This window comes from Filobasidium floriforme (assembly GCF_021052385.1).
Source record: "Filobasidium floriforme strain CBS 6241 chromosome Unknown HD553scaffold_1, whole genome shotgun sequence".
Classification (NCBI taxonomy): Eukaryota; Fungi; Basidiomycota; class Tremellomycetes; order Filobasidiales; family Filobasidiaceae; genus Filobasidium; species Filobasidium floriforme.
In genome coordinates, this window is record NW_025763622.1 from 1,413,884 (window position 1) to 1,438,127 (window position 24,244).

At 53.2% G+C, this 24,244-nt stretch overlaps 7 protein-coding genes and 1 non-coding gene across 8 annotated transcripts; 5 read left to right on the plus strand and 3 right to left on the minus strand.

Annotated features, from left to right (window-relative positions):
• Positions 1–552: 552 nt before the first annotated feature.
• Positions 553–3,048, plus strand: HD553DRAFT_266640 (putative hexose transport-related protein; the record flags this gene model as incomplete). Its single annotated transcript, XM_046177490.1, has 14 exons — positions 553–641; positions 720–911; positions 983–1,126; positions 1,197–1,265; positions 1,331–1,361; positions 1,441–1,655; positions 1,720–1,819; positions 1,883–1,944; positions 2,021–2,095; positions 2,156–2,178; positions 2,255–2,421; positions 2,508–2,674; positions 2,747–2,852; positions 2,920–3,048. 14 exons carry the CDS (start codon positions 553–555, stop codon positions 3,046–3,048), a joined length of 1,569 nt encoding a protein of 522 aa, XP_046040340.1.
• Positions 3,049–3,298: 250 nt separating this feature from the next.
• On the plus strand, positions 3,299–6,746 carry HD553DRAFT_303149 (uncharacterized protein). Its single transcript, XM_046178835.1, has 9 exons — positions 3,299–3,707; positions 3,781–3,927; positions 4,003–4,701; positions 4,772–5,062; positions 5,141–5,219; positions 5,287–5,330; positions 5,394–5,656; positions 5,724–5,980; positions 6,039–6,746. Exons 1-9 carry the CDS (start codon positions 3,550–3,552, stop codon positions 6,384–6,386), a joined length of 2,286 nt encoding a protein of 761 aa, XP_046040341.1. The 5' UTR covers positions 3,299–3,549; the 3' UTR covers positions 6,387–6,746.
• Positions 6,747–8,659: 1,913 nt separating this feature from the next.
• Positions 8,660–9,914, minus strand: HD553DRAFT_13599 (acyl CoA binding protein-domain-containing protein). Its single transcript, XM_046176633.1, has 7 exons — positions 9,729–9,914; positions 9,617–9,649; positions 9,489–9,545; positions 9,341–9,418; positions 9,129–9,268; positions 8,956–9,064; positions 8,660–8,884 (listed from the first exon to the last, which is right to left on the minus strand). The coding sequence occupies exons 1-6, from the start codon at positions 9,803–9,805 to the stop codon at positions 9,018–9,020; spliced, it is 432 nt and encodes a 143-aa protein (XP_046040342.1). The 5' UTR covers positions 9,806–9,914; the 3' UTR covers positions 8,660–8,884; positions 8,956–9,017.
• An 11-nt stretch (positions 9,915–9,925) lies between these two features.
• Positions 9,926–11,391, plus strand: HD553DRAFT_303155 (transcription elongation factor Elf1 like-domain-containing protein). The gene is made up of 9 exons (XM_046178836.1): positions 9,926–10,124; positions 10,209–10,227; positions 10,297–10,311; positions 10,401–10,455; positions 10,552–10,625; positions 10,713–10,738; positions 10,810–10,817; positions 10,906–10,947; positions 11,022–11,391. Exons 1-9 carry the CDS (start codon positions 10,011–10,013, stop codon positions 11,239–11,241), a joined length of 573 nt encoding a protein of 190 aa, XP_046040343.1. The 5' UTR covers positions 9,926–10,010; the 3' UTR covers positions 11,242–11,391.
• A 356-nt stretch (positions 11,392–11,747) lies between these two features.
• HD553DRAFT_338404 (uncharacterized protein) lies at positions 11,748–12,494 on the plus strand (the record flags this gene model as incomplete). The annotated part of the gene is made up of 2 exons (XM_046182346.1): positions 11,748–11,915; positions 12,036–12,494. The coding sequence occupies 2 exons, from the start codon at positions 11,748–11,750 to the stop codon at positions 12,492–12,494; spliced, it is 627 nt and encodes a 208-aa protein (XP_046040344.1).
• Positions 12,495–17,309: 4,815 nt separating this feature from the next.
• On the plus strand, positions 17,310–21,425 carry HD553DRAFT_279377 (uncharacterized protein). Its single transcript, XM_046178085.1, has 7 exons — positions 17,310–18,866; positions 18,950–19,415; positions 19,478–19,681; positions 19,760–19,804; positions 19,868–19,972; positions 20,039–20,097; positions 20,163–21,425. The coding sequence occupies exons 1-7, from the start codon at positions 17,542–17,544 to the stop codon at positions 21,337–21,339; spliced, it is 3,381 nt and encodes a 1,126-aa protein (XP_046040345.1). The 5' UTR covers positions 17,310–17,541; the 3' UTR covers positions 21,340–21,425.
• Positions 21,426–22,528: 1,103 nt separating this feature from the next.
• On the minus strand, positions 22,529–22,599 carry HD553DRAFT_t4. Its single transcript has one exon. It is a non-coding gene; the product is annotated as a tRNA-Gly (tRNA).
• A 112-nt stretch (positions 22,600–22,711) lies between these two features.
• HD553DRAFT_303161 (uncharacterized protein) lies at positions 22,712–24,201 on the minus strand. Its single transcript, XM_046178837.1, has 4 exons — positions 23,961–24,201; positions 23,632–23,894; positions 23,275–23,558; positions 22,712–23,209 (listed from the first exon to the last, which is right to left on the minus strand). The coding sequence occupies exons 1-4, from the start codon at positions 24,024–24,026 to the stop codon at positions 22,791–22,793; spliced, it is 1,032 nt and encodes a 343-aa protein (XP_046040346.1). The 5' UTR covers positions 24,027–24,201; the 3' UTR covers positions 22,712–22,790.
• Positions 24,202–24,244: the final 43 nt, after the last annotated feature.

Here is a 24,244-nt window from a genome sequence, read left to right on the forward strand (position 1 = left end):
TGACCGCGCCAAGCGCGGGGCGACATCAGGTCGGAGCCTTCGAAGCTGTGTCCAAATGCTGATACAACACGGGGTTTCAAGTGAGGACAACATCTGAATCTCCGATCAAGTTTCGCAGACGCTATTACGAATTGGCAGCTCGGTCCAGCGGTCGAGCAATCACTCAGACGGTGTGAGACCGCCCGTCTGTCGCCCGCGCGACCTCCGCCCGGCCCGATCGCACTGACGGGCAGATTTGGTCCCACGTGAACTACCGAAACCTTAACGGGGTCCTGCAATCGATGGATTGCGCGTGATCGACAGCGGGTCTCCAACCCCGGACAGCCGGTGCCCCAAGAGCAACACGGACGTTGACGGATGTTGCGTTTGACATGGGAGAAATGGTGCATCCAGGACGAGTACATAGATGAAGGCAAGAGACTCGCCAAAGTTGGAACGACACTCGAGAGAAGAGGTCATTTGCAACATCAGTCCAGCAGACACTTCAGAAGCGCTTCAGTAACTGGTAATCTCAACATGGCTCCTGTAGCTGCCGTCAGCAGCGGAACTCACATGGATGTATCCAAGATTCCTAACAATGCCCACCCCAAGTGGTGGAAAGATCCCGGTATGCGCAAGTTGGCGGGCGCTATGGCTATGGGGTGAGCGAGCAGACGAGTGTACATGCGCTGTGGCGGGCGAATCTTGTCTGACAAGCGTGCTGGTTCACCTTGCGTTAGATACTGCGCGACTATAAATTCAGGTTACGACGGCTCGCTCGTCGGAGGCTTGTTCGCGCTCCCTCGTTTCCTCGCCATGTTGGCTGAGGACCGGGATGGACCGCTCGAGTCCAGCATCATCGGTCTTGTTGGAGCTTCGCTCTTGCTTGGTACCTTTGGATCATTTCTCATCGGTCCTCTCATTGCCGATAGGTCAGTGCAGGTGGCGGGACTGACAAGCAACGTGAAGCCTTGCGCTAAAGGCATCTCAACGATCGTTTTAGATACGGCCGTCGTGTTCCTATTCTGATCGGGGGTACCATCGTAATCGCCGGCGCGTTCATGCAGACTTTTGTCAGGGGTTCCGCCAAGTTCATTGGAGGCCGTGTCGTCATGGGGTTCGGATCAGGTCTGCAACAGGTATCCGGGTAAGCATACATTCCCGAAAAAGCACATCACCATACGGACAACAGCTCATTGATGACTTCGGCTGAACAGTACCACCTATGTCACCGAGGTCGCCCATCCGCGTTTCCGAGCGCAAGCCACCAGTCTCGCCACCACGACGTACGTGGACTGCTCGACGCTTCAGACGAGCCTGCAGCCTGATGACCTCTACCACCTGACAACAGCTACTTTGTCGGTTCCATCATCGCCGCTTGGGTGAGCTATTCACAGATATCCAAAGAAGCGAGATCTACAAACTCACCGCATGTTTTGTCGACTTTTCCGCGTCGTTCAGTTCACCTTTGGTACTCTGAACATCAACGGCGACTGGTCGTTCAAGCTTCCCGTCCTCATGCAAGCTGTTCCATGCTCGGTTCAAATCATCCTGCTGTTGATCTTTTGTCACGATGATTCGCCGAGGTGGCTTGTGTCGAGAGGCAGGCATGAAGATGCTGTGCGAGTGCTCGCCAAATTCCATGCCAACGGCAAAGAGGATGACGAGTTGGTTCAGTACGTTTCCGCGTTTGATCGTTGTGCATCGCCTGGCATCTCGGCTGAACAAGTTTTGTGACAGGTACGAGTTCCTGGAGATGAAGATGGCCATCGAAGCAGAAGCGGCCGCAACTGCGGGGACATCTTACCTGTCCTTCTTCCGGACCCCGGGAAACAGAAAGGTGATAGTTATCGTGCCTTAATTCGAAGCTCCGCTCTGACTGTGTTATCAATGGCCTATACAGCGTCTCTACCTGCTGTTATGTATCGGTTTCTCTTCGCAGTGGGTGGGAAACGGAGTTATCTCGTTCGTATCTCGATCGGTGGCGTATTCCGATTGGTGGATGATCCCCCAGGCTGACGACGTAGATCGGGTTCGTTAGCTATTACCTCCCTCAGATTTTGAGCACTATCGGTATCACCACGGCTTCAGCGCAGACCGGCGTAAATGGCGGATTGTGAGTGGTCAATCATAACAATATCGTTGTCTGGAAGCTTACGAAGCGTGGGTACGATAGGTCTATCTGGTCCTGGTTTGCCGGTGAGTCGAGAGGCAGCGAAAAATGTTCGTTTGAAGCGAAGGGATATGTGTCTGACGAAAACGAACCGCCACACAGCGATCTTTGGTGCAATGATGTCCGAGAGATTGGGTCGTCGGACACTCTGGCTCGCATCCTCTTGCGGATGCCTCGCCTGTTACGTTCTCATCACCACTTGCTCGGCCTTGTTTGCTGAGAAAGGGGCCAATGCTGCGGGAAGGGCCACAATCGCGTTCATCTACATGGTGAGCGGAGATCGTCGGAACCTTTCGTATCATGCCAAGGGTCGTATAGGCTGATCACAAGTGCGACTCGTCCCTGCATGCTGTAGTTCAACGGATTCTACGCCATCGGGTTCACCGCCATCGGAAACGGTTTGTACCCGCTCGAGATTCTGCCTTACGGTTTGCGAACCAAAGGTTTCGCTATTACCGGAGGTACCAGTCTTGCCGCTGCGTTTTTCAACATTTACGTTAATCCGATCGCCTTGGAAGCGATGTGAGTGGTCAACGTCGTTTGCAGTACTTGGACGGCTTTATTTAACAGGTTTTTTTCCTCGCCTACATACAGTGCGTGGAAGTACTACTTTGTTTTCATTGTCGTGCTCGTGGCTACCATTGCCAACATCTGGTTCTTCTACCCGGAGACGGCCGGGAGATCCCTCGAGACGATCCAGGTGCGCATACTTATTACGAAACAAAGAACGGGAAAGCTGACGAGTGTTCCGCGATCTCATTCTACAGGAATTGTTCGACGGTCCCGGAGCCGTCACCGACCTTGTCAACCAAGAGCTCGAGGTCCACCCCGAGGCTTTGGTGCACGATAAGAAGGGGGATGCGGACGAGGAGCAGCTCGAGTACTCTAAGCAATAGGGAGCGGGAGCCTAATACTCAGATCCGTCGGATGATACGGTGCTGGAGGTTGGAGATGAGGAGCGAGATAGGGGGGTCATGATTGACAAATCATCCGGCATTGAGCGGCACGACAAGGTCTTGGCCTGTGTAAGGATCGAGCGATTGAAACGGTTTTGTAGCTGTAGTAGCGTAGTAGCGTAGTAGTTCTCCCGTCATGGTTTTCATTGGATCAATCGATAACTTGGATATGATCATGTGACATGTGATCGGCGACTATCGCATTGTGAAACCTTCGCGGAAAGTCTCACCTCTGGAAAGAACACGGGATGCCAATAGCCCCCGAGCGCTAGATCATCATGCCCGACGGTGACTAATCTCTCGAAGCTTCATGGCGGCCGTCTGGCTCGCTCTTGGCCGTCGATATCCGTCGATCGAGTCTCACCCGAACCCCAGGACTCACACACACATGGCACCGTATCACTTGTTGGTATCATTTGCTCACTTGCTTCATAATCTGTGATGATCATCACGATCTACAGCTCCTCGCCGACTCACGATCCGCCCAAATACATACGGCTACGTATTGCTGGGGATCATTCAGCGATGGCAGCGGAACCGAGCTCGAGCTCGTTATACAAGGAAGCGCACAACGACACATTCGTGGTCAGGCAGTTAGCGTGAGCATTCCTATTAGCTTATGAAAGAAGCACCCGATAAATGTACATTAACGACCGTCGGACCTGTGACCAGTTGCGTCTCTTGTAGAGCTGCCAAGGTCAAGTGCAAGCCTTTGCAGGATGATCCGCAGCGAAACAGCGGCGATCCCTGCATGCGATGCGTGAAACATGGCCTGCGATGCCGATACCCAGCCCGTAAGAAGAGAGGAGAAAGAGCCGAGTGAGCCGCAGAGCATTCGAGAGCCATCGAACTGGGGGATTCCTTGATCTAAATCCCTCTCGGATGTTTACGCAGTGTCAGTGCTGAACGGCAAGCCTTGAGTGACAGGCAAGAATCGTCGTCGAACTCGAATGTTCCCCTACCATCGGCCAGTCCAGGACCAAGTCACTTTCCCGGCCAGTCGGGGTTTGGACCTCTCACCTCGAACCATCCATTGTTAGGGCAGTACAGCTTTCCTAACCCCAACAATGAGGCATCCTCGTCCCTTCAGACTCCCCCCCTACATGATCTCTTCTCCATGTTCGATCCACGCAATCTCAACTCCAATACCGTCAACAACAATGCTCATCCGCGAGCATTGACCGCGGCCCATCAACCGTCTTTCCTGCCCGTTCGACCTTCCTCTTCACCAGGCTCAGACTCGCTCGGACAGATGGGCAACTTGGCTTCCGGGAGCTCCCATACACCATCTGTTAGACCCCGATCGCGACCTCGAGCGACGATGAGCTTTCAGCAAGAGGTGCAAGAGATCAAGGACGATCTGGGGATCCCGCCGACAAGAGACGTGTCGAGAAACGCGTCACCCGAGCGGGAAGACGGGATACGGTACACACTATCGCCGCCATCTCCAGGCCTTGGGACCAGTCGGGACGAAGCTTTGCAAATGTTTTGGCAGGATGGGCAGGTGTCACAGGCGATGCCACTACCTATCATCCCCGGACCGGATTTGCCAGGCTTATTGACGGCAGAGGAAGTAGCCTATCTGTTTGAAAGGTGGGTGTGACATCAGCGACCGATTATTCGCGCACGGTGGCTGACGTATCAATCACGATGTACCGCAAAGATTCTTTGAATATCACAACGGTTGCATCGGACTTCTAGATCCGGCCCTTCACACGCCGGCCTTTTGTTCTTCTACATCTCCTCTCCTCTTTCATGCCATCCTCGCCGTAACCGCCGGTACATTCCGATTGGATAAATACGTAGAATTATGGGAACGGACCAAATCCATGATAAGTCTGGCCTTTGGGGCGGCAGAAGAGTCGGTAGAGTTATGCCAGGCGATCAGCCTGGTCAACAATTGGAACGATGTCGAAGATAAGAGCGGGTCTCTGAGGTATGGCTTTGCAGTCAGGTGAGGGGTATCCGTGTGGCATGTTGCGCGTGGACGAGGTCAAGATGGGTTGATTTGAGCTTGTTTTTGAAATTGCAGAATCGCATACCAGCTCGGGCTGAACAGACCTCCCGTGCGACCCCTTCCATCCGACGAGATGGAGGCGAGGCTAGAACTCGTGAGTGGCAGACATACAGGCATCACGATTGTCTGCGAACTCAATTTGCCTTCGTTCGGACTACCAGAATAGGGAAAGAACATGGATGCATCTAAGCCTCTTCGAGTGCTTGTGAGTGAAGATTTCTCCACTCTGCTAGCCTTGGTACAATTCACAATCCCGCTGTATCGACAGAGTGAATGGCATGTACGGAGGAATGCCTTCTATGATCCAACCGGAATCAGCTGCCAAGATTGAGGCTTGGCATATGGACCACCCGCAGTACCAATGTCCATCCGATGTTGTTCTCATTGCCAGTGCCGGCTTAGTACCGGTCTTAGGCGATGTCCTTTCGCTACAAGGGGAAGCGAAACCCGACTGGTTGCAGCGCAAGGAGAGGTTAGAGAAGGCGCGACCGTTGCGGTACGAGTGGTCGATGATCTGGCTCGGGCGAAAGCGTGAGTCAAATCGTAATATCTCCGTAGGATTGGCTCGAGGCTAATTCGCAACTTGAGACTTACTTAGCCCTCGGTACTTCGCTGCTCCATGCGACTCGCTCCTTCATGAGCTGGGCGGAAAAGGCTATCGCCCGTGATATTACCAATGTCGCTCGACTCACCGCCAACGACGAGGAAGGAGTGGAAACATTGTGGAACGATATCTTTGCGGCGATAGACTCCATCCGACAGATTGCGATTGACACGTCACCGCAAGGGTTACTCTTCTGGGGCATGAATTCTGTGCCTCTCCATGTATCCAAATGTGGATTGCTCTTGACAAAGGTGAGTCGATGAATCACAATCTTTTCGAAGAGAATCTGACTAGGATTCGCTCGGACAGCACATCGCTTCTTTGACTCCAGCAACTGCCAAAGGTGTCATGGCCATTTTCGAGGATATTTATCAGGCTTCGTCGATCGGCGCAACGGCGGGAAGTCGACGACTGTATCTCAAGAAACTATTTGGAAGCTTGCTCAGGATTTGTACAAGGCGATTGGCAGCAGCCAGGGCGGTTTGCGAGGGCGGTGAGGGCGACAATGGCGTCATGGTGGACCCAGTGATCATAGCTGCATACAATCAGCTCCTCCCTTGGTCAGACGACGGGACGTCTATGGAATTGCAGTCTGCTCAGGGATCAGAGGACCAAAGGCAACTGGAGGCGTTCATCGATGACTATGTGATGCAGTGAGTGAGACAAGCTTTACTCGAGTCGCATTCGAGCTGATTATCATCTAGCAGATTCTCTAACGAGCACAAGGGCTCATTCTACTCGGGGACCAGCGTCAGTCGAGCTGATACGCTACAGGGTGGATCGTTCTCGCATCAGCATCAGTATCAGCATCAATGAAAGATGAAAACGCTCGACATTATACACTGGACGTGCAGCTGGTCGAAGGCGCGTTACAATTTGGGATATCTTCTGGGGAAGGTCCTATCATCATCTGTATGTCTATCGGTGACAAGACTGTCAGAAGCGAGGTAGTGCTAGCCAAGCTTGAAAGCTACTATATATCGCATGCAATTACGTGGAATATCGATCGTAGCCGAATAGATGTCCGATTTGCCAGGTAATCAATCTGACCTGAGATTCTTCGCGGACGCATAAGGCGATGCATCATCACGCAGATCACGCACGAGGTCTTGTAATGCTCTGGTATATTCGACCTGTAACGTGATGCGACCTCTCAAACCACGGCAAACCGGTTTCTAAAAGAATCTCATACGTAGTACATTCACAAGCAAAGGAGATTAAGAAGCACGACCAATCTCAGATAGAGCTCGACTTTTGTGCCCTTTGCGGAACTTGGCAAGTCGGCGCTGCCTTTAATCTGCTCTACTTCGCATTGCTCGCTGACTCCTGCTCGAGTGCGGACGACAACCTTCCAGTATCGTTTGAGACCACTCATCACCCCCCATATGATTACCGATACCACCTTGACAAACCTGGCCAACGGGCTCGGAGTTACTGCCATGCTCCTCGTCGTTGCATATCACTTCATCGCCGTGAACGCCGACCGAGCATTGGACTAGAGGGGCCGGATGGACGGTCGACCATGGGGAAGAGGTTACAGTGAGTTTCTAGACTGCTGATGCGCCTGGTACTTAGCTGAAGAGTCGTCATTGTTGCTACTTGCAGGAACGAGCCTGGCGAGAACGGAATTGACTGTCTGGGCCAAAGGGACAAAGGGGAATTTTGGCTCAGCTGGCCCGCTTGCATCGACACCTTGACACAAGACACAAGCGTTGTATATACCCGACTCAAATATCCTACACATCCGAGAACAAGATTCATTACAACTAGACGGAGTCTTTACAACCTTTCTACAGCGGGTATCGATGTTCAACCTTGATCTTACACCCCTGCATGATTGCCCTGCAGCGATCGTCCGGCGGCCCGCGCCCGCCGCAAGACTGTCATCCAGAATTGCAAGAGCGCTCTCCGACCTCCTCTTCCCCTTCCACGAATCCCGGCTACAACGGCAACGAACAAGCTCATCAGGACGAGCACGAAACTGGCGTCGACTATTGTCCTCCGGACCGTGCCCAGTAACCGCACGACGACACGGGTTACCAGTCCGCTTCGCTGAACTGGATGTCCACGTAACTGATACGGGTTCTGGTAATGCGGTTCCCATCGCTGATCCGTCCCGCTCGATGAACCCACGCCCAATATCCGAAGCAAGACCGTCCATGGATTGGCAGGCTGGCGAAGGACCATCGTCTGAGCATATTCTATCGAGTCGATCCGCTCGTGCAAAGCCGTCAGCGACGTCTGAATACGCTCAAGGACGACCGGAAGCTCAGCCACCGTTGCGGGCGGTAGTTGAGCCGGTGTGGCTTGGCCTGCCAGCGTGCTGAGCGGTGCGAGGCGAGACTGCATCGGCGGTTGGACCCGTGTCGCCAATCCAGCGTAAGGCGAGGCAAAGACGTGCGGAGAGCGCCAGTGATCCACAGGAGCGGGCGAAAACGCTGTTCGTAGGTGACTCTGAGGTGTGGCACGTAACGAGTGGATATGGTCATAGTAATGCTGGTGGTGTGCAGGGCGAAACGGATGAAAGGAAGTTTCCGAAATCGGCCGTTGCAGGTGAGAGGGTCCTGCTGCAGGAAGCGCACCGCCGCGAGAAGCAGGAACCCCTTCCCAAGGCGATGCGATGGGCCATTCCGTACGACCCATATCTGTATGCGCACCTTGGGTGACTCCACCTCCTTGACCGCTCGAGCCGATCGGATAACCTGTTCCGTCCTGTGTGCGACTGAAGTGTTGCCCCGACCCATCGTTCCTCCCGCCCGTCGTCCGAGCTCTCTTTTGACTCTGTGCGACAGAGGGTGCCCTTGACGGTTTGTGCGACTGCGCATCGCCACCGAGCGAGATGCTAGAGTCGCTCCCTCTTCTCGTTAGGTACGCTGGAGAGTCCGCCAACCGATGGGACTCGGCTAGTTGCCCCTGCTCCGCCTGGCGAGAGTCATAGCGCCGATCGGGAGACTCTAACAATGGCGGCAAGCCGGACTGCTGCAGATGAATAGGCCCAGGAGGACAGACGGCCAAGAAAGGCTCTTGAGCCAGGGGTCCTGTGGAGAGCCCAGCTTGTCCCGCAGGGTTCGGTCTCGACGCTTGGTTCGCATCATCGCCAAGTTCCGATTGACGCGATGACAAGAATGAATCGTTCGACGACGAGCTTGCGTCGGCTAAAAGCCGGAACAATACGCATTCTCAGCTTTCCTAGCGGTCCGGCTCGTGGTAATCAAGCCGAGCTCACAGTTTCTTCTCGATTTCCGCCTTCTCTCGGACCTGGTGACGCTTCCCAAAGCAGCTAGCTCTTCAATGTACCGTTGAGTTACGGATTCGTTTGGGTATCTGTACAAGAGCTAAAGATCACCACTTCTCGGGAGTGAGCAAGCGAGATCCAGATGACTCTGATGCGATGCGTACCTTGATCAAGACGTCGACGTAGGCAGCCTGCGGCGGGTATTGTAACAAACCGGTCAATTTGTCTCCCGTCACGCCTCCTTTGCTCAACACCTACCATAGCGTCCTGCTTGGACGATCCCCTCTGCTTGTTCCACGCATCCCTATGACAGGCAATCACGATTCGACTACCGATTCAAAACTCGATCGCTGAGTCTGAAAAGTCCTGCGCTTACCATTTCGCTCGTCCAAGCACGTCAAATAGTCCTGGACGACCCCCTGGTCGGTCTCCCTCGGTTGCTTGTTTAAAGAGGCTAGATGAGTTTCGAAAGGCGGTTAGGATTCTGTAAGGTGTCGACCCGGACGAGGGGTAAGATCCTTTACCTGTAGATGGCTAGCTTGTCGTCATAGGATGACTGGATGGGTCCATTCTTCGGCAAACTAGTCGGCGCAGGGAGCTTGGGTTACTATCCTGTTCATATACACCCAGCATTGTGCTGGCTTGTACGGACCTTTGGACGATGTCGACCGCTCGAAAGAACTGACTGTAGAGGATGGATGCACACCGTATTTCACGCTTGAAATCTAGCTAATCCGCTCGACAGCGCCAACTATTCGGCTTACCGTTCAATGGTTCCTTCATCCATCGTACCACAAGTCTTGTCTCGAAGAGATGTATATAGGTCAGAGGGGTTCCCCATTTCCCCGAACGATAGCAGTCAGAGGTCGCAAAGGTTGGATCGGAGATGATCGTCCGATATGCAACCGGCCGGATGAGAGCGATTTTATGCGTTATCAACCTATTATTCATGCGAAGATTTATGCGTTTTTGCTGGTGGAGATCCTAGATCAAGGGGCAGTACAGTACACTTGGAACTACGTCGAACTACTCTGTTACTGTTACTCATGTGCGTGGTATCGTTCTCATATCGAACCGAACAGTACCCTTCCGCCAAGACTATTATCGTCACTCAGAATTCCGAACCATCTTCCAAAATGGGCAAGAGAAAATCCTCAAGTGTGAGCATCTTTGCTTTCCCTGGTCGTAGTCGTCAAGACAGCTCACCAAGACGATCTCGACCTCTTTCGATCAAACGCTCGTAGAAACCAATGGCCAAGAAAGGTCAGCATTGAACCACACCGGTTATAAGCCTCATCGACTAGTCGCTGACCGTACACGAGACGTGTATAGGGCCCGGAAAGATCGGTCAGTGATCGCTCGCGACCGGACTCGCACACGTCGTGTGGAGTTTCCAGGCTGAACCCGGTCTGCCTCCTATTGGAACACATGAATAGGCCAATCTTTCGACTGTGTCTACTGTGCTACAGACAAGTCGGTCAACATGACCTTGTAAGTCTCTCTCCTCTGAACGTGACCGAATCGACGTGTTCGGCGATCGACCCGAGCTCAGACTTTATCGCGGTTCTTGCTCGATTCCAAAAACAGCTCGAAACCTAATAACCGATGGCACCTCCTGTGTGGAGCCTGTGACGCTACGTGGGATATGGACTGTGGACCAGGTGAGTATCAATACCCCTACTGCTACTCGGGTTAGGTTGTGACGGTGGTACCAGGTACTGATGGGCGTCGGCATCGGGTTATGACAGGTCAAAAGCTAGAACCTATTGATGTGGTGAGTCTCAGGTCTCAAATACTCTTAGGAAATGCAGCAGCTTACCATGCTATGATTGGACTACCTGATAGTACTATGAGTGAGCGAGGACTGTTGGCGACGCCGTCGATCGCGCTCGGACGTCCTGATAGCTGATTTGCCTTATTCGACCGTGATACTGCCATCAGGTGGATTGACGCTGCGGAAGAAGTCAGGCAAGAAGAAGAAAAGCGAGTCCTCCCCCATCCTATACTATCCTCCTTTGCTGCAGCGTCTGATTTGCTCCATCCTTTTTGCTTTCCAGAGCCAGGCAGGCTCAGGCTGCACGACGCACGACCCAGAAAAAGACGACCGCAACGACCAGGACGCGATCAGCCTCGCCCGATCGGAATCGGACACAACGAGGCCGATCCAGGAGCGAAGAGAGGGAGAGGGAGCGGGAGGCTGCGCAGCGATTACAGCGGGATTTCGACGACGATGATGACGATGATGACGCCGAGGGCGAGGACGATGATGCTTATTAGGATTTGGCGTTTGACGCGGCCCGTGGTCGCTGTATGAGCTTTGCCTTGGTTCCAAATCTGTATACTACCAAGAGCGCGGACCTCTGTGTCGATCATCGTGTCGCATACTGTTGAATGGCATGAATGACGATGATATGTGTTGGCTGCTCACGTGACTTGGCCGGCCCCCTTCCCGAAGAGAGCGGGGTTGTTGAGACGATTGATTTAATAACGGAGTTACCGGAGTAGATGTAAACAAAGTACAAGTGGAAAATTCTAGATAACTGCCAGCGAGGCATACCGAGCGTTACCGGGGGAAATAACGGAGTACCGCTTATTTCCACCGCTAACATCCGACACTCCCTCTTGCTGAGCTGGCGGATTTTTCACCGCTAACCACTGGTAACTATATACCTACTCCCTGTACCAGTAAAAGCCCATCAATGGCTCCTAGACTAGCTACAGCACCACCTCTGCTATCCCACCCAGTAGACTGGACCTATATTAGAGATCACAAGGTCTCCATCATGGATGAGCTAGCCACAGACTCCGCCACCAGCCCGCCAGAGACCGGTAGCGTCCCGCCAACCGCCAGTCCCAGGAGCAGGAACTTCTCTCCTGCTGAGAAGATCAACCCTGCACTTCAGGCAGTTGAGGAGATGATCAAGGATAAAGAAAAGAGGACCAAGGGATTGGTGAGTGGAGTTGCCAAAAGGAAGCGGTCCGGTAGCGTTTGGCAGTGTCCGCTTCGGCTCCGGTAGTGTCCGCTGCGACTCCGGGATTGTACGATAGCGACCGCTAACATGTCGATGTAGTCCTACCAGGATAAATTCACCAAAAGGCTCTTCCTTCAGGAGGAAGATGCCAAGCCCGACTACCCAGAGGATGGGGTCTGCAAGGAATGCAGGACCTTGGAGAAGGGAAGGAAATACTGTGTTATCGGAGGTGGCGGTACTGCCGGAAAGAGGTGTGCCAGATGCCTTCTTGGCGGAAAGCAATGCAGCTTTGATCCCATGAGGAAGAGGAAAGCTACAAAGGCCTCTAAGGAAGCTGGTCCCTCCAAACTTCCCAAGTTGGACAAAGGAAAGGGAAGAGCCAGGCCTATCGTCATAGCGGACACCGATAGCGGTTCCGGTAGCGACTCCGCCGACTCCGGTAGCGACTACGACCGCTCCGCTAACACCAATGGAGGAAAGTTGGATCAGATCTTGGAGTTGTTGAAGGAGCAGAATGGAAGGTTGAAAAGGTTGGAAAGGAAGATGGACAACTTGTAGTAGAGTAGAAAGTTTCATGCCGCTATTGATATGATTGTCGGTCCGGTAGCGGTCTTGAGCGTCCGATAGCGGAGTGTGCCGGTCCGACAGTGGGAGTCAATGCTCCAAGCGTACCAAGGCACAGTTCTGGTCATGTTTGACTGTCTTCAGAGCCTTAGTGAGCATGTCAGCAGCTTGGTCATTTGTCCCAATATGCTGTAACATGATCAAGCCGTTATCGACGGTTTCCCGGACATAGTGATACCGGATGTCGATGTGCTTGGTTCGCTTGTGCTTCCCAGGATTATCAGCAAGTGCCAGAGCACCCTGATTATCACAGTAGAGCTGTGTAGCTCCACAGTAGTCCTTGTCAAGCTCCATCAGGATCCGGCGGAGCCATATCGCTTCCTTAACGGCTTCCGTTAAGGCCATGTACTCCGCTTCACAGGTGGAGGTAGCCACTGTGGCTTGCCTGGTGGAACCCCAGGCTATAACCGAGTTTCTGTACTTGAAAACAAACCCAGTAGTACTTCTCCTGGTTTCCAAGTCTCCGGCATAGTCCGAGTCGCAGTATCCGATAAGTCGTCCCTTACCGGAACCGGTACCGCCAAGCGTCAAGACAAGCTCAGATGTCTTCCTGATATAAGCAAGCGCCCTCTTGGCAGCTTGCAGGTGTTGTTCCGATGGGTTACTGTTGAATCTGCTGAGGTAACCAACAGTAAATGCCATATCGGGTCTGGCGGACATGGCGCACCACATGAGAGATCCGACAATGCTCTGGTAAAGGCTCCGCCTAGCGTTATCGACCGGGATGGAGTCATCCTGCTTGTGCAGCCTTGCATCTTCCAAGGGAGTGCTAACAGGCCTTGCATGCTGCATACCAAACTTCTCTAGCATCCTCTCAAGGTAGGCTGACTGACTGAGCCGGAGGGTCCTTGCCGGGCGGTGCCGGTCTATCTTGAGTCCGAGAATGTAGCCGGCTTCTCCGATATCAGACCACTTCCACTGGGCAGTCAGTGCTTCTCTGACACTGTCAATAGCCTTACCAGTACGCGAAGCGATAAGCACATCATCCACATAGAGTAGGAGATAGGTGTTATCAGTCTTCCGGTAGTACAGGCCCCAGTCCGCTTCCAGCCGCGTGAATCCGATAGTCGCCAGATAACTGCTGATGAGTTTCCACCAGACTCTAGGCGATTGCTTGAGTCCATAAAGAGACCTGATGAGCTTCAGGCCAGTTGCCGATGTTGCCGGAACGTATCCGGGCGGAAACTTCATGTAAATATCCTCCGCCAAGGTTCCGTTAAGGAATGCGGTATCGGCATCCATCTGGTAAAGTTCCAGATCATCTGTTGCTACTATGGTGAGCAACAGGCGCAGCGATGTGAGCCTAGCAACAGGACTGAAGGTGTCATCAAAGTCGATGCCTTCAACTTGAGTAAATCCTTGGGCAACTACCCGGGCCTTGAACTTAACGATCTCGTTATCGGAGTTCATCTTGGTTTTGAAAACCCACTTGGAACCAACCAAGTTAGCTCCATTGGGAACATTCACCTCCTTCCAGGTGCCCGTCTTGGCCACTGAAGCAAGCTCCCTCTGGATTGCTTCTTCCCATTGAGGGGCATTGGTGCTGTCCATTGCCTGGCGGTACGTTAGCGGATCATGCTCCGCCGCTATCGCTTCCGCCACCATGACAGCTGAAAATTCAGGATCTTCACCTGCAAGCCTGGGAGAGTGGCGTCTGAGAACTGGAGGTTCAGGTGCAGCTTGTGGAGCAACAGCTCCCTCTGGCTCCTGTGGTCCTTGAACACGGATTTCCGGTATGGCCGGTATCCTTGCCGGTTCCGCTTGATCCGCGTCAGGCTGTTCTTGAGGGTTCCTGTCATCTGCAGGAGGGTCAGGCAAACGGCCTTCTCCATCTTGAGGAATCAATCCAGTAACTCTGGCAATCTCAGTGTCCGGATTGTTTACCGGAGCTGCCGGCGCTCCGCCGCTTCTGGTAACGGGCCCGGTAGGGTTCCGGATGGGCGCTGCTTCAGGGCGCTTGAAAACAACATCCCTGCTTCGTATAACCTTGCTTGTATGGCCATCGAGCAGTATAGAGTATCCACTGCCAGCTAGATCTATGGATAAAAGCTTACCGCTAAGCGCTTTGGTTACGGTAAGGTCCGCCTTGCTCCGGGTTTCGTCCGGTACCTTCGCCCAGCATTCAGTGCCAAAGGCATGAATCTTGCTGTAGCCAGAGCGGTGTTTGAAGACCTTCTCCATGAGACTGATATCCTCAAACTTCTTGCCCATGTTTATGAGGCAGGTAGCATGATTGAGAGCATTTGGCCACCATTTCATGCCAAGTCCGCTATCGATTAGCATAGCGCCAACCATCTCCTTGAGGGTCCGGTTAGCCCGCTCCGCCCTTCCGTTGAGCTGGGGAGTGTAAGGCGTAGTAACTTGATGCACAATACCTTGTTTCAAAAGGTAGGCGCCCATAACGGACTGATATTCCGTTCCGCCATCAGACCGGAAAGCCTGTATCTTTCCGGCAAAGGTCCGTTCCACCAGATTCTTGTAGAGAGTGAATGCTGACAGTACCTCTGCTGAGGTCTTTGTCTTGAGAGATCTAGCAATGGTAAGGCCAGTGTAATCATCAATAAAAGTGATGTAATAGAGATACCCATCTACTGATGCCGCTAACGGTCCGGCAAGGTCCGAGTGAATTATCTCCAGAGGGCCCTTGGCCTTCACTGAGATGTCACCAAAAGTGAGTCTTGTAGCCTTGGCTTTAGCACAGACATCACAGTCTTCCATCTTGAAAGTAGAGTCGTTCTTATCGGTGATGTCGATCTCATGCCGGTCCGCCAATTTCTTCAAAGTGCTGACACCCATGTGGGCCAACCTTTTGTGCCATCCTTGGAGGGTATCCTTGTCCAGGACAGTCATGAACAGACTGCCACCTTCTGGTTGCTTGATGAGATTGACCTTGATATCCGGTATCTTCGCTAACGGAAGTACTAACGCTCGAAGCCGGCCTTTGGGTCCGGCAGGCTTTAGCGGTAACTTCAGTCCTTGTTTGGACATGAATCCACCTTGTTTGGTGGCTGTAATGGTCCAACCTCGCTCCATCAGGAGTCCTTGAGACAAGAGATTGGCTGGGGACTTGGCCAAGTAGAAGACATCTTCAAAGATGACATGCCGGTTCCGTTCCCGGTCCGCTAAGAGACTGATTGTTCCGGTAGAGGTGGCAGCTGCCTGACCTCCAGCAGTCTCAAATCTGGTGTTGATGTCCATCCTTTGGATAGAGCTGAATGCTTGAATGTCATTGCAAATATGCTCAGTGGCACCAAGATCCATAATGAAAACGAAGTTACCGGGCTTTACCGGTCCTGCCGCTACCAAGGCAGATGCTTCCTGAGCATCAGGCATATCCCCCTGGGTAATCTCCTCGATGCAAGCACCAAGAACACTAGACTTTCCCAGCAGAGCAGCCATTTCATTAGCGGAAGGTCCACCTCCGCCGGCTCCGCCAAACCGGTTACCGGGCTTGTCGGACTTCTTGAAAGGCTTGCCTCCTCCATTAAACCTTGGTTTGTAGGTCTCACCGTTGCCAATCGTAGCCCCACGGCATTCAGTATTTTTGTGGCCAGACTTGCCACAGTTCCAACAGACAGATGGCTTGCCCGGACGTTTGCCGGGCTTCACTCCGCCACTGCCGTTCCGTGCCGGAGCGAACTTCTTGTTGCCAAAGGTAACCAGAGCTGTAGATTCCCGCTCCTGTTCCCTCTTGATATCAGCAACATGAAGGTTGAATAGTTCCCTGAGGTCCCTGAACTTCAGAGGAGTAAGGGAATTCTTAGCTTGAGTCCGCCACTCGGTCTTGACGCTCCGGTAAGATGCCGGTAGCGCTCTGATGAAGTAACTGCATATTTCATCATCAGTCAAGGCAAGCGATGCTGTCTTGGCCTTGAGGAGCAGGGTGTTAAACCTCTCCAGGAACTTATCGGTGTCGTCTCCGTCCGATAAGATAATGTTGGTAAGCTCCGCCTTGATATCGGAGCGGTAATCCTCCGAGTCCAGCTTAAAGAGTCCGGTAAGTTGTTGCCAGAGCTCCTTAGCGGTGGCGGAACCATCAACTTCCATCCTTAACCCTTCAGTCATGTGTAACTGAATAAGCCCTCTGGCTTTACTGTCTTTCTCCCTGAAATCCTTGTACTCCCTTTGTTCTTCCAGGTAAAGGCTAATCTCCCCACTGGTAGGACCAGTCTTGTTGTCTCCCTCTCCGATATAAACCGGCTTCACCGGTGCGACCGGGAAGGCTTCCGTAAGGACATGCTGAGCACCAATGGCCAGCAAAGCATCTAAAATGCAGTGTCTCCATGAGAAGAAGTTGTCCTGTCCCACAAGCTTGGGGATCTTAGCAGAGGAGGCTGAAGTGACTGAGTCCATGATTGGCGGAGGTCCGATAAGCCGGGAAGAGCGATAGAGGGGCCGGAGTTGCCGGAAAAGGGTTTCAGAGTTGACAGGGGTGATGAAGGTGACTTGATAGACTTGTAGTGGATCACAAGTCTGGGCTCATAACCTGTTGAGACGATTGATTTAATAACGGAGTTACCGGAGTAGATGTAAACAAAGTACAAGTGGAAAATTCTAGATAACTGCCAGCGAGGCATACCGAGCGTTACCGGGGGAAATAACGGAGTACCGCTTATTTCCACCGCTAACATCCGACAGGGGTCGACGTTGCGAGCGGGGACAGGGGCCGCGGCGGGGGGGAGAGCGAAGGGGAGATTGTCACGATCAACTGCTGCTAACAACGACACCAGTGTACGCAGTAACTGACTCCTACGGCCTCACCACATACACATCGCCAGCCTTCACTCAGTTTAATCTTCGGAGAAACGGTACGACCGATGCCCCACCTCATCGCAAAGGCTCGGCGTTCGACAAAGTAGATCTCGTCGAACAAGGTGGACCGCGACAGGTAGAAGTGCCCCGCCCTGCAGAGTACCTCGTGTCTCGACGCAGCGTCGCGAAGTGGAACCATCGGACCCGCAAGTTCCTCATTCGTCAAACTATGGAGACAGACAGTCCCACCGGATATGGCCGTACGAGAAGCGACGACGGTATAGGAGGTCTTGCGCAGGACAAGGTCGGCGACGGCTCACCCGAACAGACGGGCAAGCTGCCAAAGGCCGTCATCAACGCTGGGGTCTACAAACACAAGTGTTCGTTTTGCGATTCCACGTTTCAAAAGACGGAACACCTTCGAAGGCATGAACGCAGTCACACGAAAGAACGACCGTACGAGTGTCCGGAATGCGGCAAGAAGTTTACGCGTGCGGATAGCTTGGTGCGGCATGGCAGACTGCACGAGTTGAACGGAGGAGGGGTCTCCATCGACGATGTAGAGCGACAACGTGCTAGCGGGTCGGGAGAGGCATCTCGAGGTTTTGCGAGGCCGTCAGAGGGGTCGAGACAGGAAGGGGAAGTCGATCGCAAGGGCAGCCTGATGATGCCTCAAGAGTCACGGGCTTGGTCGAGTTCGAGTCGGTCCATCAGGCTGCCTGGAGACGATGCGCAAGTCGAACCGCCATCGAAACGCAGGAAGCCAAATGATGAGCCGTCGACCTCACACACTCGACAAGCTCTAGGCCGAAACAACTCCGAGACATCGAATATGGGCGCGAGAATGCCTGGATCGAGCTCAAGCGCCTCGTTTCATTCGCAAGAACCATCCCAGCTGTTGGAAGCCAACCCGACAGCGCTGCTGCGTGCATCAGCCGTCATGGATGGGATGCCAATGTATTCCACTCCAGGCGCATTCGATTCGCCCAACTCCAACTTTTCTCACGCCTACGGACCGAACGGGACGATCGATCGTCTTTCCAACCCGGATCCGACCAATCGTCATCTCGGTGCCCCCACCTCCGCATTGATGTTTGCTAGAAACCTCGACCCACACCTCTCGGGACACTTGCTCGACCACATCAGGAACCCTCAGGATAATTACGCGACGTCGTACCGTACGCCTCAATCGGATGGGGATTGCAACTCGACGCCAACGTCGCTCATGGATCACTTGGGTCAATTTGCGGATCGCGCCAATAGTATGGGAGATTCCCAAGGGCCGACCTTGGGACTACACGTCGAGACCCCATATCCGGGTGGTCCACCTTTCAATGCCGATTCGGTCATAGAACCTCTGACTATGAATGCTCAGGAAAACATCCTAGGCATACCGACGTCGAGAGATGGCGCCGCCGGACTCGATATAGATAGCAGTTTCAATTTCGAGAGCAACGCGTATGGTTTGCCGATGGGTTTCGGGATCGAGGAGACTTCGGACCTGGACCTCTTGCAGTTCTTGGCGTCAGATACGTCGATCGCGTTTGCACATACGTTAGTTCTGGTTGAACATCATCGTTCGTATCGGTCGTTGTCACTAGAGGATCGCTAAATCGGCACTTGGATTTTCCCTACAGCCTCATACCCGAATACACGACGTATACAAGGCACAATTCACCCGGTCCCTCCAATCCCACCGTTCGACGCACTTCACCCCTCAGTCCTATGCGCTTCCCTGCGGACCCTCTCATCGATCCATCAATCACCTCGTTCTCATCGGTAGGCGGTAACGATCCGATGCAGACGGATTATCCACAGCACGTGTCGCTGTCGCCAAAGATGGCTGCGTTGTGGAAGAACTTGATCACGACTGGTGTCGCCGAATCGCAGGACCAGTTGCGGATACCTACAGATACAGTCAGAGGTATTTCGCGCAGTGCTACTCCTCCTGCTACTCGGACGGCTCAGTTAGATGGATCACAAGCGAACGCACGAGATGAAGGTGGGCAGGGCGCTAGCGTCACGAGCGAGTCCCACATCGCTGGTGAAAGGGGTCGTCCACAGGACGCCATTACAGAAGCGAAGCATCTGATATCCGACCTGGTGAGCTTCACCACCTGTTGACCATGACATACTCCCTCACTAATTCATGGCTGTCAATGCAGTCTTTCCACTTGTCGGCATCCACGTCTCCGCTTTCCTCGGCGTTTCTGGATAAAGGCCTGAAACTCTTCTTTACGAGGTTCTTGCCTACCTTTCAGGTGATCCATCAACCGACGTGGTCCCTCAAGTCGGCTTCCGCGTCGCTATCGATCAACCTCATAGCCCTTGGGACACTATACATGACCGAGGACGGGGATAGAGCTAAGGTACGCAAATATGAGAGCCTTGTCATGACGCGATTGTCGTCGACCTTCGCTCATCTGGGGGTTTTCCCTGTTCTACAGGGCGAGGCTCTCTGGAGGCTGGTCTACAAAGGCTGTTGCATTTCGGTGAGGCCCATCTATCACTCCAAATGTAGGGCAAAACTCTGAACAAAGTTACATGTCTTCCAGTGGGAGCGTTTGATAGAATTGCGAGCTGGACCCGGAGACCCTACACGTGGCACTACGCTTTGCCAGACTATCCTTTTGGGTCAGATTTACGCTGCCCTAGCCGAAGTGAGTCTTGCGACATGTACAGCTCGTCAAAGCGACAGCGTTAACGAAGCAGCGGTCATGGGACAGCGCAACAGTATGAGAGCGTCCCCGTACACCTTCCAGGGATTTGGTTTGAGAATCGCTCGGTAAGCGACAATTGGTGAAATGGTTTCGGTACATCCGCGGCTTACGGTAGCATTGCCGACGATAGACTCGCTGGGATCTTCCGGATACCAAAGGCGGCCGCGGATGACTTCTTGCCGAACGACGGGGACTGCTCGCAGATCGAACTGGAAAACGCCTTCCGCTCCTGGGCCTCTTACGAGTCCCAGCTTAGGGCCGTACTGGGGCTTTACATCGTGGAGGGACAATTTGTGCAGCTCTATCGCGTCCCGCCAACATCGTCACACCTATCGAACCCTTTCGTGAGCGCTTGTGATGATCAACTGTTTTGCGCGCCCAACGCTCGAGCATGGAAGGCCATACTGCTAAAAAGGCAACGGGACCAAGACCGACGTCGTGAAAATACGTTCTCCGCCATCTACCGCCACCTATTCAATGAGCAGTATCCGAACGCTCGGTTTGAGCTCGGTCTCGACCTTCCCTCCATCTCGAAAAACGTTCTCTTGACAGGTTTGCACACGGTCATCGCGCAATTGCGTGAGAGTAAAGCGCAAGGCCTGCTAGACGATCATCGGTCTCCAATCAACCTTCATCTTGGCTTCAAACGCCTGTATGGCGTTTTGCTATCCAACCCTCAAAGTGCCTCCATGGAGGCGAGCAGTCTACGTATGGGCTGGCACTCTGCCTACATCGAGTTGCTGCTCGTGGAAGCGCTGTCACCACAGGATCTCCTCACGGCTGCCAATATACCGCTCGGAATGCCGGACATATGCCCCGTCGCAGACGAGAAGATGCGGTATACTCGGACCGCTCTCGGGCGGCGGATTTTGGTACATGCAAACGCCATCCGGTTAACGGCCATGAATATCCCCTTCTCCACCATGAGGTTCCCCTCCGTCTTTGTGTCTGCCTATATTTATCGCGCAGGATTGGCTATGCTTGCCTACGTGCTGGGCAAAGCCAACGAGGCTTTCAATGAGAATGCAGAAGCTTTTGAACTATCTACACAGATGGACTTTGACAGCATGGATATCAACAATCACCCAGCCATGTCGTCCATGGCTCACAACGCATACGAATACACTTCGGATAGCGCCGCAAAACGCTTCATCACCGAAGGAGGTCCTGTCACCCTGAATCACAACCCCTTACAACTAGACGATATCGCATGTTTCGTCAGCTGGCTCCGACCCTTTGGGGAGGTCTTTGGAGTCGCTAATACCATGGCTGATGACTTGGAGTCGCGCATACAGGACGCGGCCTGAAACATCGCTAGATATTCTATCGACCGTAATGAGATTAGACGTTGTAAATTATGCACCACATCGTTAATAGGAATATGTCTCCGTGCCATCATGTCGGCCTGCCGTACAGAGCGGACTTCGATAAATTGTAGGGCGTTCAGTAAATCTTATGACGCCAGTAGCCACACGTCGACGTTGGAAAATGGAGCCCGCTTGCGTTTCGGCGTCATTGATTCCTGGCCTGCCCGTTGACAGAGCTGGGCTACCGCCGGTTTTCACCGTCACTTGTCTGTAGACTCGCCCACCTCAGGGGCGAAAGGAGACCGATGCTCATTGCATATCCACGCTTGTGTATTTGACGCAAGGTTTTGGATGGCAATCGTCCTGGATGATAACGCAGTAGGTGCTGGAGATTCTGAGGCAGGAGATCTGGAGAGCCAGAACCGACCGCACTCAGAAGCGTCGGAACGGGTCTCTCTCCAGACCCCGTCCCCCACGAGGCAGCAAGCCAAGAACGGCTCGGAGCGGGATTGCAGCTCGTTCGCCTTCTTTTAGGCTGGGTCAGCCCATTTGATCATTGAGCAAACAGTACCCCCGGCTTGTGTGAAAAGGGGATTATGGCAGGACATCCGTGAGGTCTTTAACATTCAGATTGATTCTGTAAGATTGAGTGCGATCACAACAAAGCCTTGATCCTCCTGCCCCCTGTAGCTGAGCGTCGACTACAGTCATTTTAGCGTTGGTACGAAAGCTCCGTCTATCAGGTGAGAATCGTTCATGTACATCGTAGCGACCGCACCCTGATCGGTGACAGAACAAGCTCTCCTGGTTGTATGGATTAAAACTCAACAGAGAGGCATCGTTCAATCAGCTGCCCCTGGGTCTAGGTTTTCCAATCAGGTGGAGTTATCAGGCAGATATCAGTCTTCCTTTCTGCTGGCATGTTGTGCGATAATCGATGCGCTTGCTTTTAGTGGGCGATTTCACAAGTAACATGAAACGCAAGGATTTGGGCGCTGCTCCGGCTCTCGCAGGGCGTTTGTTGAAGCCTGGATGTGCAACTCTAAGATACATAGCGGTACTTTCTGCAGAGCTGCAGATGCCAACGGCACTGCCCCGTACCAGCGGGGCGCACCCGTTACAGGTAGCAGCGGAACCGTTCGAGATGAAACGCCCAAAAAGGTCAAATCGATCAAAAAGAAAAAAAAGATACAATAGCCCGGAATCGAACCGAGTGCTAGCCGATGGCAACGGCTAATGTTACCACTACACCACTATTGTCGGTGATACAAAGCAAACTTTGATAACAATATACTAACTTACGTCCCTGCTGCGTCCTTTCTGCTGATAATCACTATACCGATCCCACCCTCGACACGCAGCATAGATACCGTTTGCCTATCGTGTATCTCATAAACGATAATTACATCACAGTGTCTACTCCCTTTCATCTCATGACGCCCACAACCACATCACCACTTCCCCTTTTCGAATCCGTCTTCCCTTCCGCCTGCCCCGCCGGCGTTGCGTTCCTTCTCCATCAACATCTCGAATTCTCGCTTCTCTTTAGCCCTCTCCCTATCTCGCTCCTCGACAGCTCCCCCTAGCCCGTAAATCTCCCCTCGACTGCCGAGATCGCCCTTTTTGGAACCGAGGGTATCGATCTTGATATCAAGATCGCGCGTCGAGAGATTGCTAGGTCGACCGAATCCCTCACGGGCGCTGGGAGAAGCCGCAGAGTCGGACATGGGCGCGTTAACACCCGAGCTACTGACGAAAGGCTTGCGGCCGGGTCGAGCAGAAGGGTCGGAGGGACGATCAGGAGATCCGACCGAAGGGGCTTCGCCAGCCCTGATCCTCTCCCAAGTAGAACTCGTTGCCTGGCCGATGGCTAGGGAAATGCCGTTCGCTAAGTACGCCGTGCATGCTTCATCGCCAAGGCAGAAAGGTACTCACGACCACTCTGACCGTATTGTCGCTCCCTCTCGTACTCTTGTCGTTGCTCATCCACCTCGGGATCGAAAGCACTCCCCGACCTCTGATTGTAGTCGGTCATCGAGACTCCCTGTAAGTCTTCGTCCATCCGGGAACCCGACGAGTCCGACCCAGCAGGTCCATCGTAAATGCCCGCTGGACCTGCGTTGCCTATATCTCGAGGGTTTCGGGCGATACCCGTTCGTCGCTGCTCGTCCGCCATCCGCTTCGATTGCACCATGATATCCTCAAAGACCTTCATCTTCCTGATTCGCCAGATCGCCAAGTGTATCAGCAAGCTTATCGATCGGTCGCCACCAAGGTCGAATATAGACTGACCTCTGACTATCCGCCATGTGATTATTCACCTCCAGAGCTGCAGCTGCTCCCCCGATCGTGAACCCGAGGAAACTTCCGGTCGAACCGACGAACCAGGCAGCGGCCAACCTGACTCCGAGCGAGATGGGAGGCTTTCGTCGCCTCATGCTATACCAGACCGGGATACCGGCCGCGGTACCCAGAGCCGCCGAGACAATCATCCATCTGTACCCCTTCTTTAAGATATCGACGTCGTGTTGACTGATCTCGCCACGGCGGATGCGCTGATACGACGCACAATGTAGTCAGTCGTTTGTTACCCATGTCTCGTATCGAGTCTACTGATGTACTTCTTGAACCAACGCTTGAGTGGATGGTATATCTAGCGGACCTCCTGGTAAGATCGAACCGCTCATGTCGTAGGTTGTATGTCCAAGCGAGGTTTGGTTCGATAAAGTCGGATGGATGGAGGTAAATTGGTGTACTTCGCTGGTATTCGATGCTGTCGATTAAACATTAAACAGATGTCCTCTACAAGCAGGCTGAACATCTTAGTTACCGCCCGCTTGGTGACGTATCGATCGATCGACCGGTTGAACGGGGTCTTGAATAAGCGCAAACATTGCCGTAACAG

What these genes read in the sequence shown, in the direction of transcription:
- HD553DRAFT_303155 (XM_046178836.1), top strand. Translation starts at nt 10,011, where the DNA reads ATGTGCGTGGTATCGTTCTCATATCGAACCGAACAGTACCCTTCCGCC. An exon ending in GGATATGGACTGTGGACCAG is followed by an intron (nt 10,626 to 10,712) that starts GTGAGTATCAAT and finishes GGGTTATGACAG; the next exon opens with GTCAAAAGCTAGAACCTATT. An exon ending in GTCAGGCAAGAAGAAGAAAA is followed by an intron (nt 10,948 to 11,021) that starts GCGAGTCCTCCC and finishes TTTGCTTTCCAG; the next exon opens with AGCCAGGCAGGCTCAGGCTG.
- HD553DRAFT_13599 (XM_046176633.1), bottom strand. Translation starts at nt 9,805, where the DNA reads ATGGGGAACCCCTCTGACCTATATACATCTCTTCGAGACAAGACTTGT. An exon ending in GATGAAGGAACCATTGAACG is followed by an intron (nt 9,650 to 9,728) that starts GTAAGCCGAATA and finishes CATCCTCTACAG; the next exon opens with TCAGTTCTTTCGAGCGGTCG. An exon ending in ACGTCGACGTCTTGATCAAG is followed by an intron (nt 9,065 to 9,128) that starts GTACGCATCGCA and finishes GGTGATCTTTAG; the next exon opens with CTCTTGTACAGATACCCAAA.
- HD553DRAFT_279377 (XM_046178085.1), top strand. Translation starts at nt 17,542, where the DNA reads ATGGAGACAGACAGTCCCACCGGATATGGCCGTACGAGAAGCGACGAC. An exon ending in AGCATCTGATATCCGACCTG is followed by an intron (nt 19,416 to 19,477) that starts GTGAGCTTCACC and finishes CTGTCAATGCAG; the next exon opens with TCTTTCCACTTGTCGGCATC. An exon ending in TTTGGTTTGAGAATCGCTCG is followed by an intron (nt 20,098 to 20,162) that starts GTAAGCGACAAT and finishes TGCCGACGATAG; the next exon opens with ACTCGCTGGGATCTTCCGGA.
- HD553DRAFT_303161 (XM_046178837.1), bottom strand. Translation starts at nt 24,026, where the DNA reads ATGAGCGGTTCGATCTTACCAGGAGGTCCGCTAGATATACCATCCACT. An exon ending in CTCAAGCGTTGGTTCAAGAA is followed by an intron (nt 23,895 to 23,960) that starts GTACATCAGTAG and finishes GCGTCGTATCAG; the next exon opens with CGCATCCGCCGTGGCGAGAT. An exon ending in ACAATACGGTCAGAGTGGTC is followed by an intron (nt 23,210 to 23,274) that starts GTGAGTACCTTT and finishes GCATTTCCCTAG; the next exon opens with CCATCGGCCAGGCAACGAGT.
- HD553DRAFT_303149 (XM_046178835.1), top strand. Translation starts at nt 3,550, where the DNA reads ATGATCATCACGATCTACAGCTCCTCGCCGACTCACGATCCGCCCAAA. An exon ending in GATCTGGCTCGGGCGAAAGC is followed by an intron (nt 5,657 to 5,723) that starts GTGAGTCAAATC and finishes AGACTTACTTAG; the next exon opens with CCCTCGGTACTTCGCTGCTC. An exon ending in GTGGATTGCTCTTGACAAAG is followed by an intron (nt 5,981 to 6,038) that starts GTGAGTCGATGA and finishes TCGCTCGGACAG; the next exon opens with CACATCGCTTCTTTGACTCC.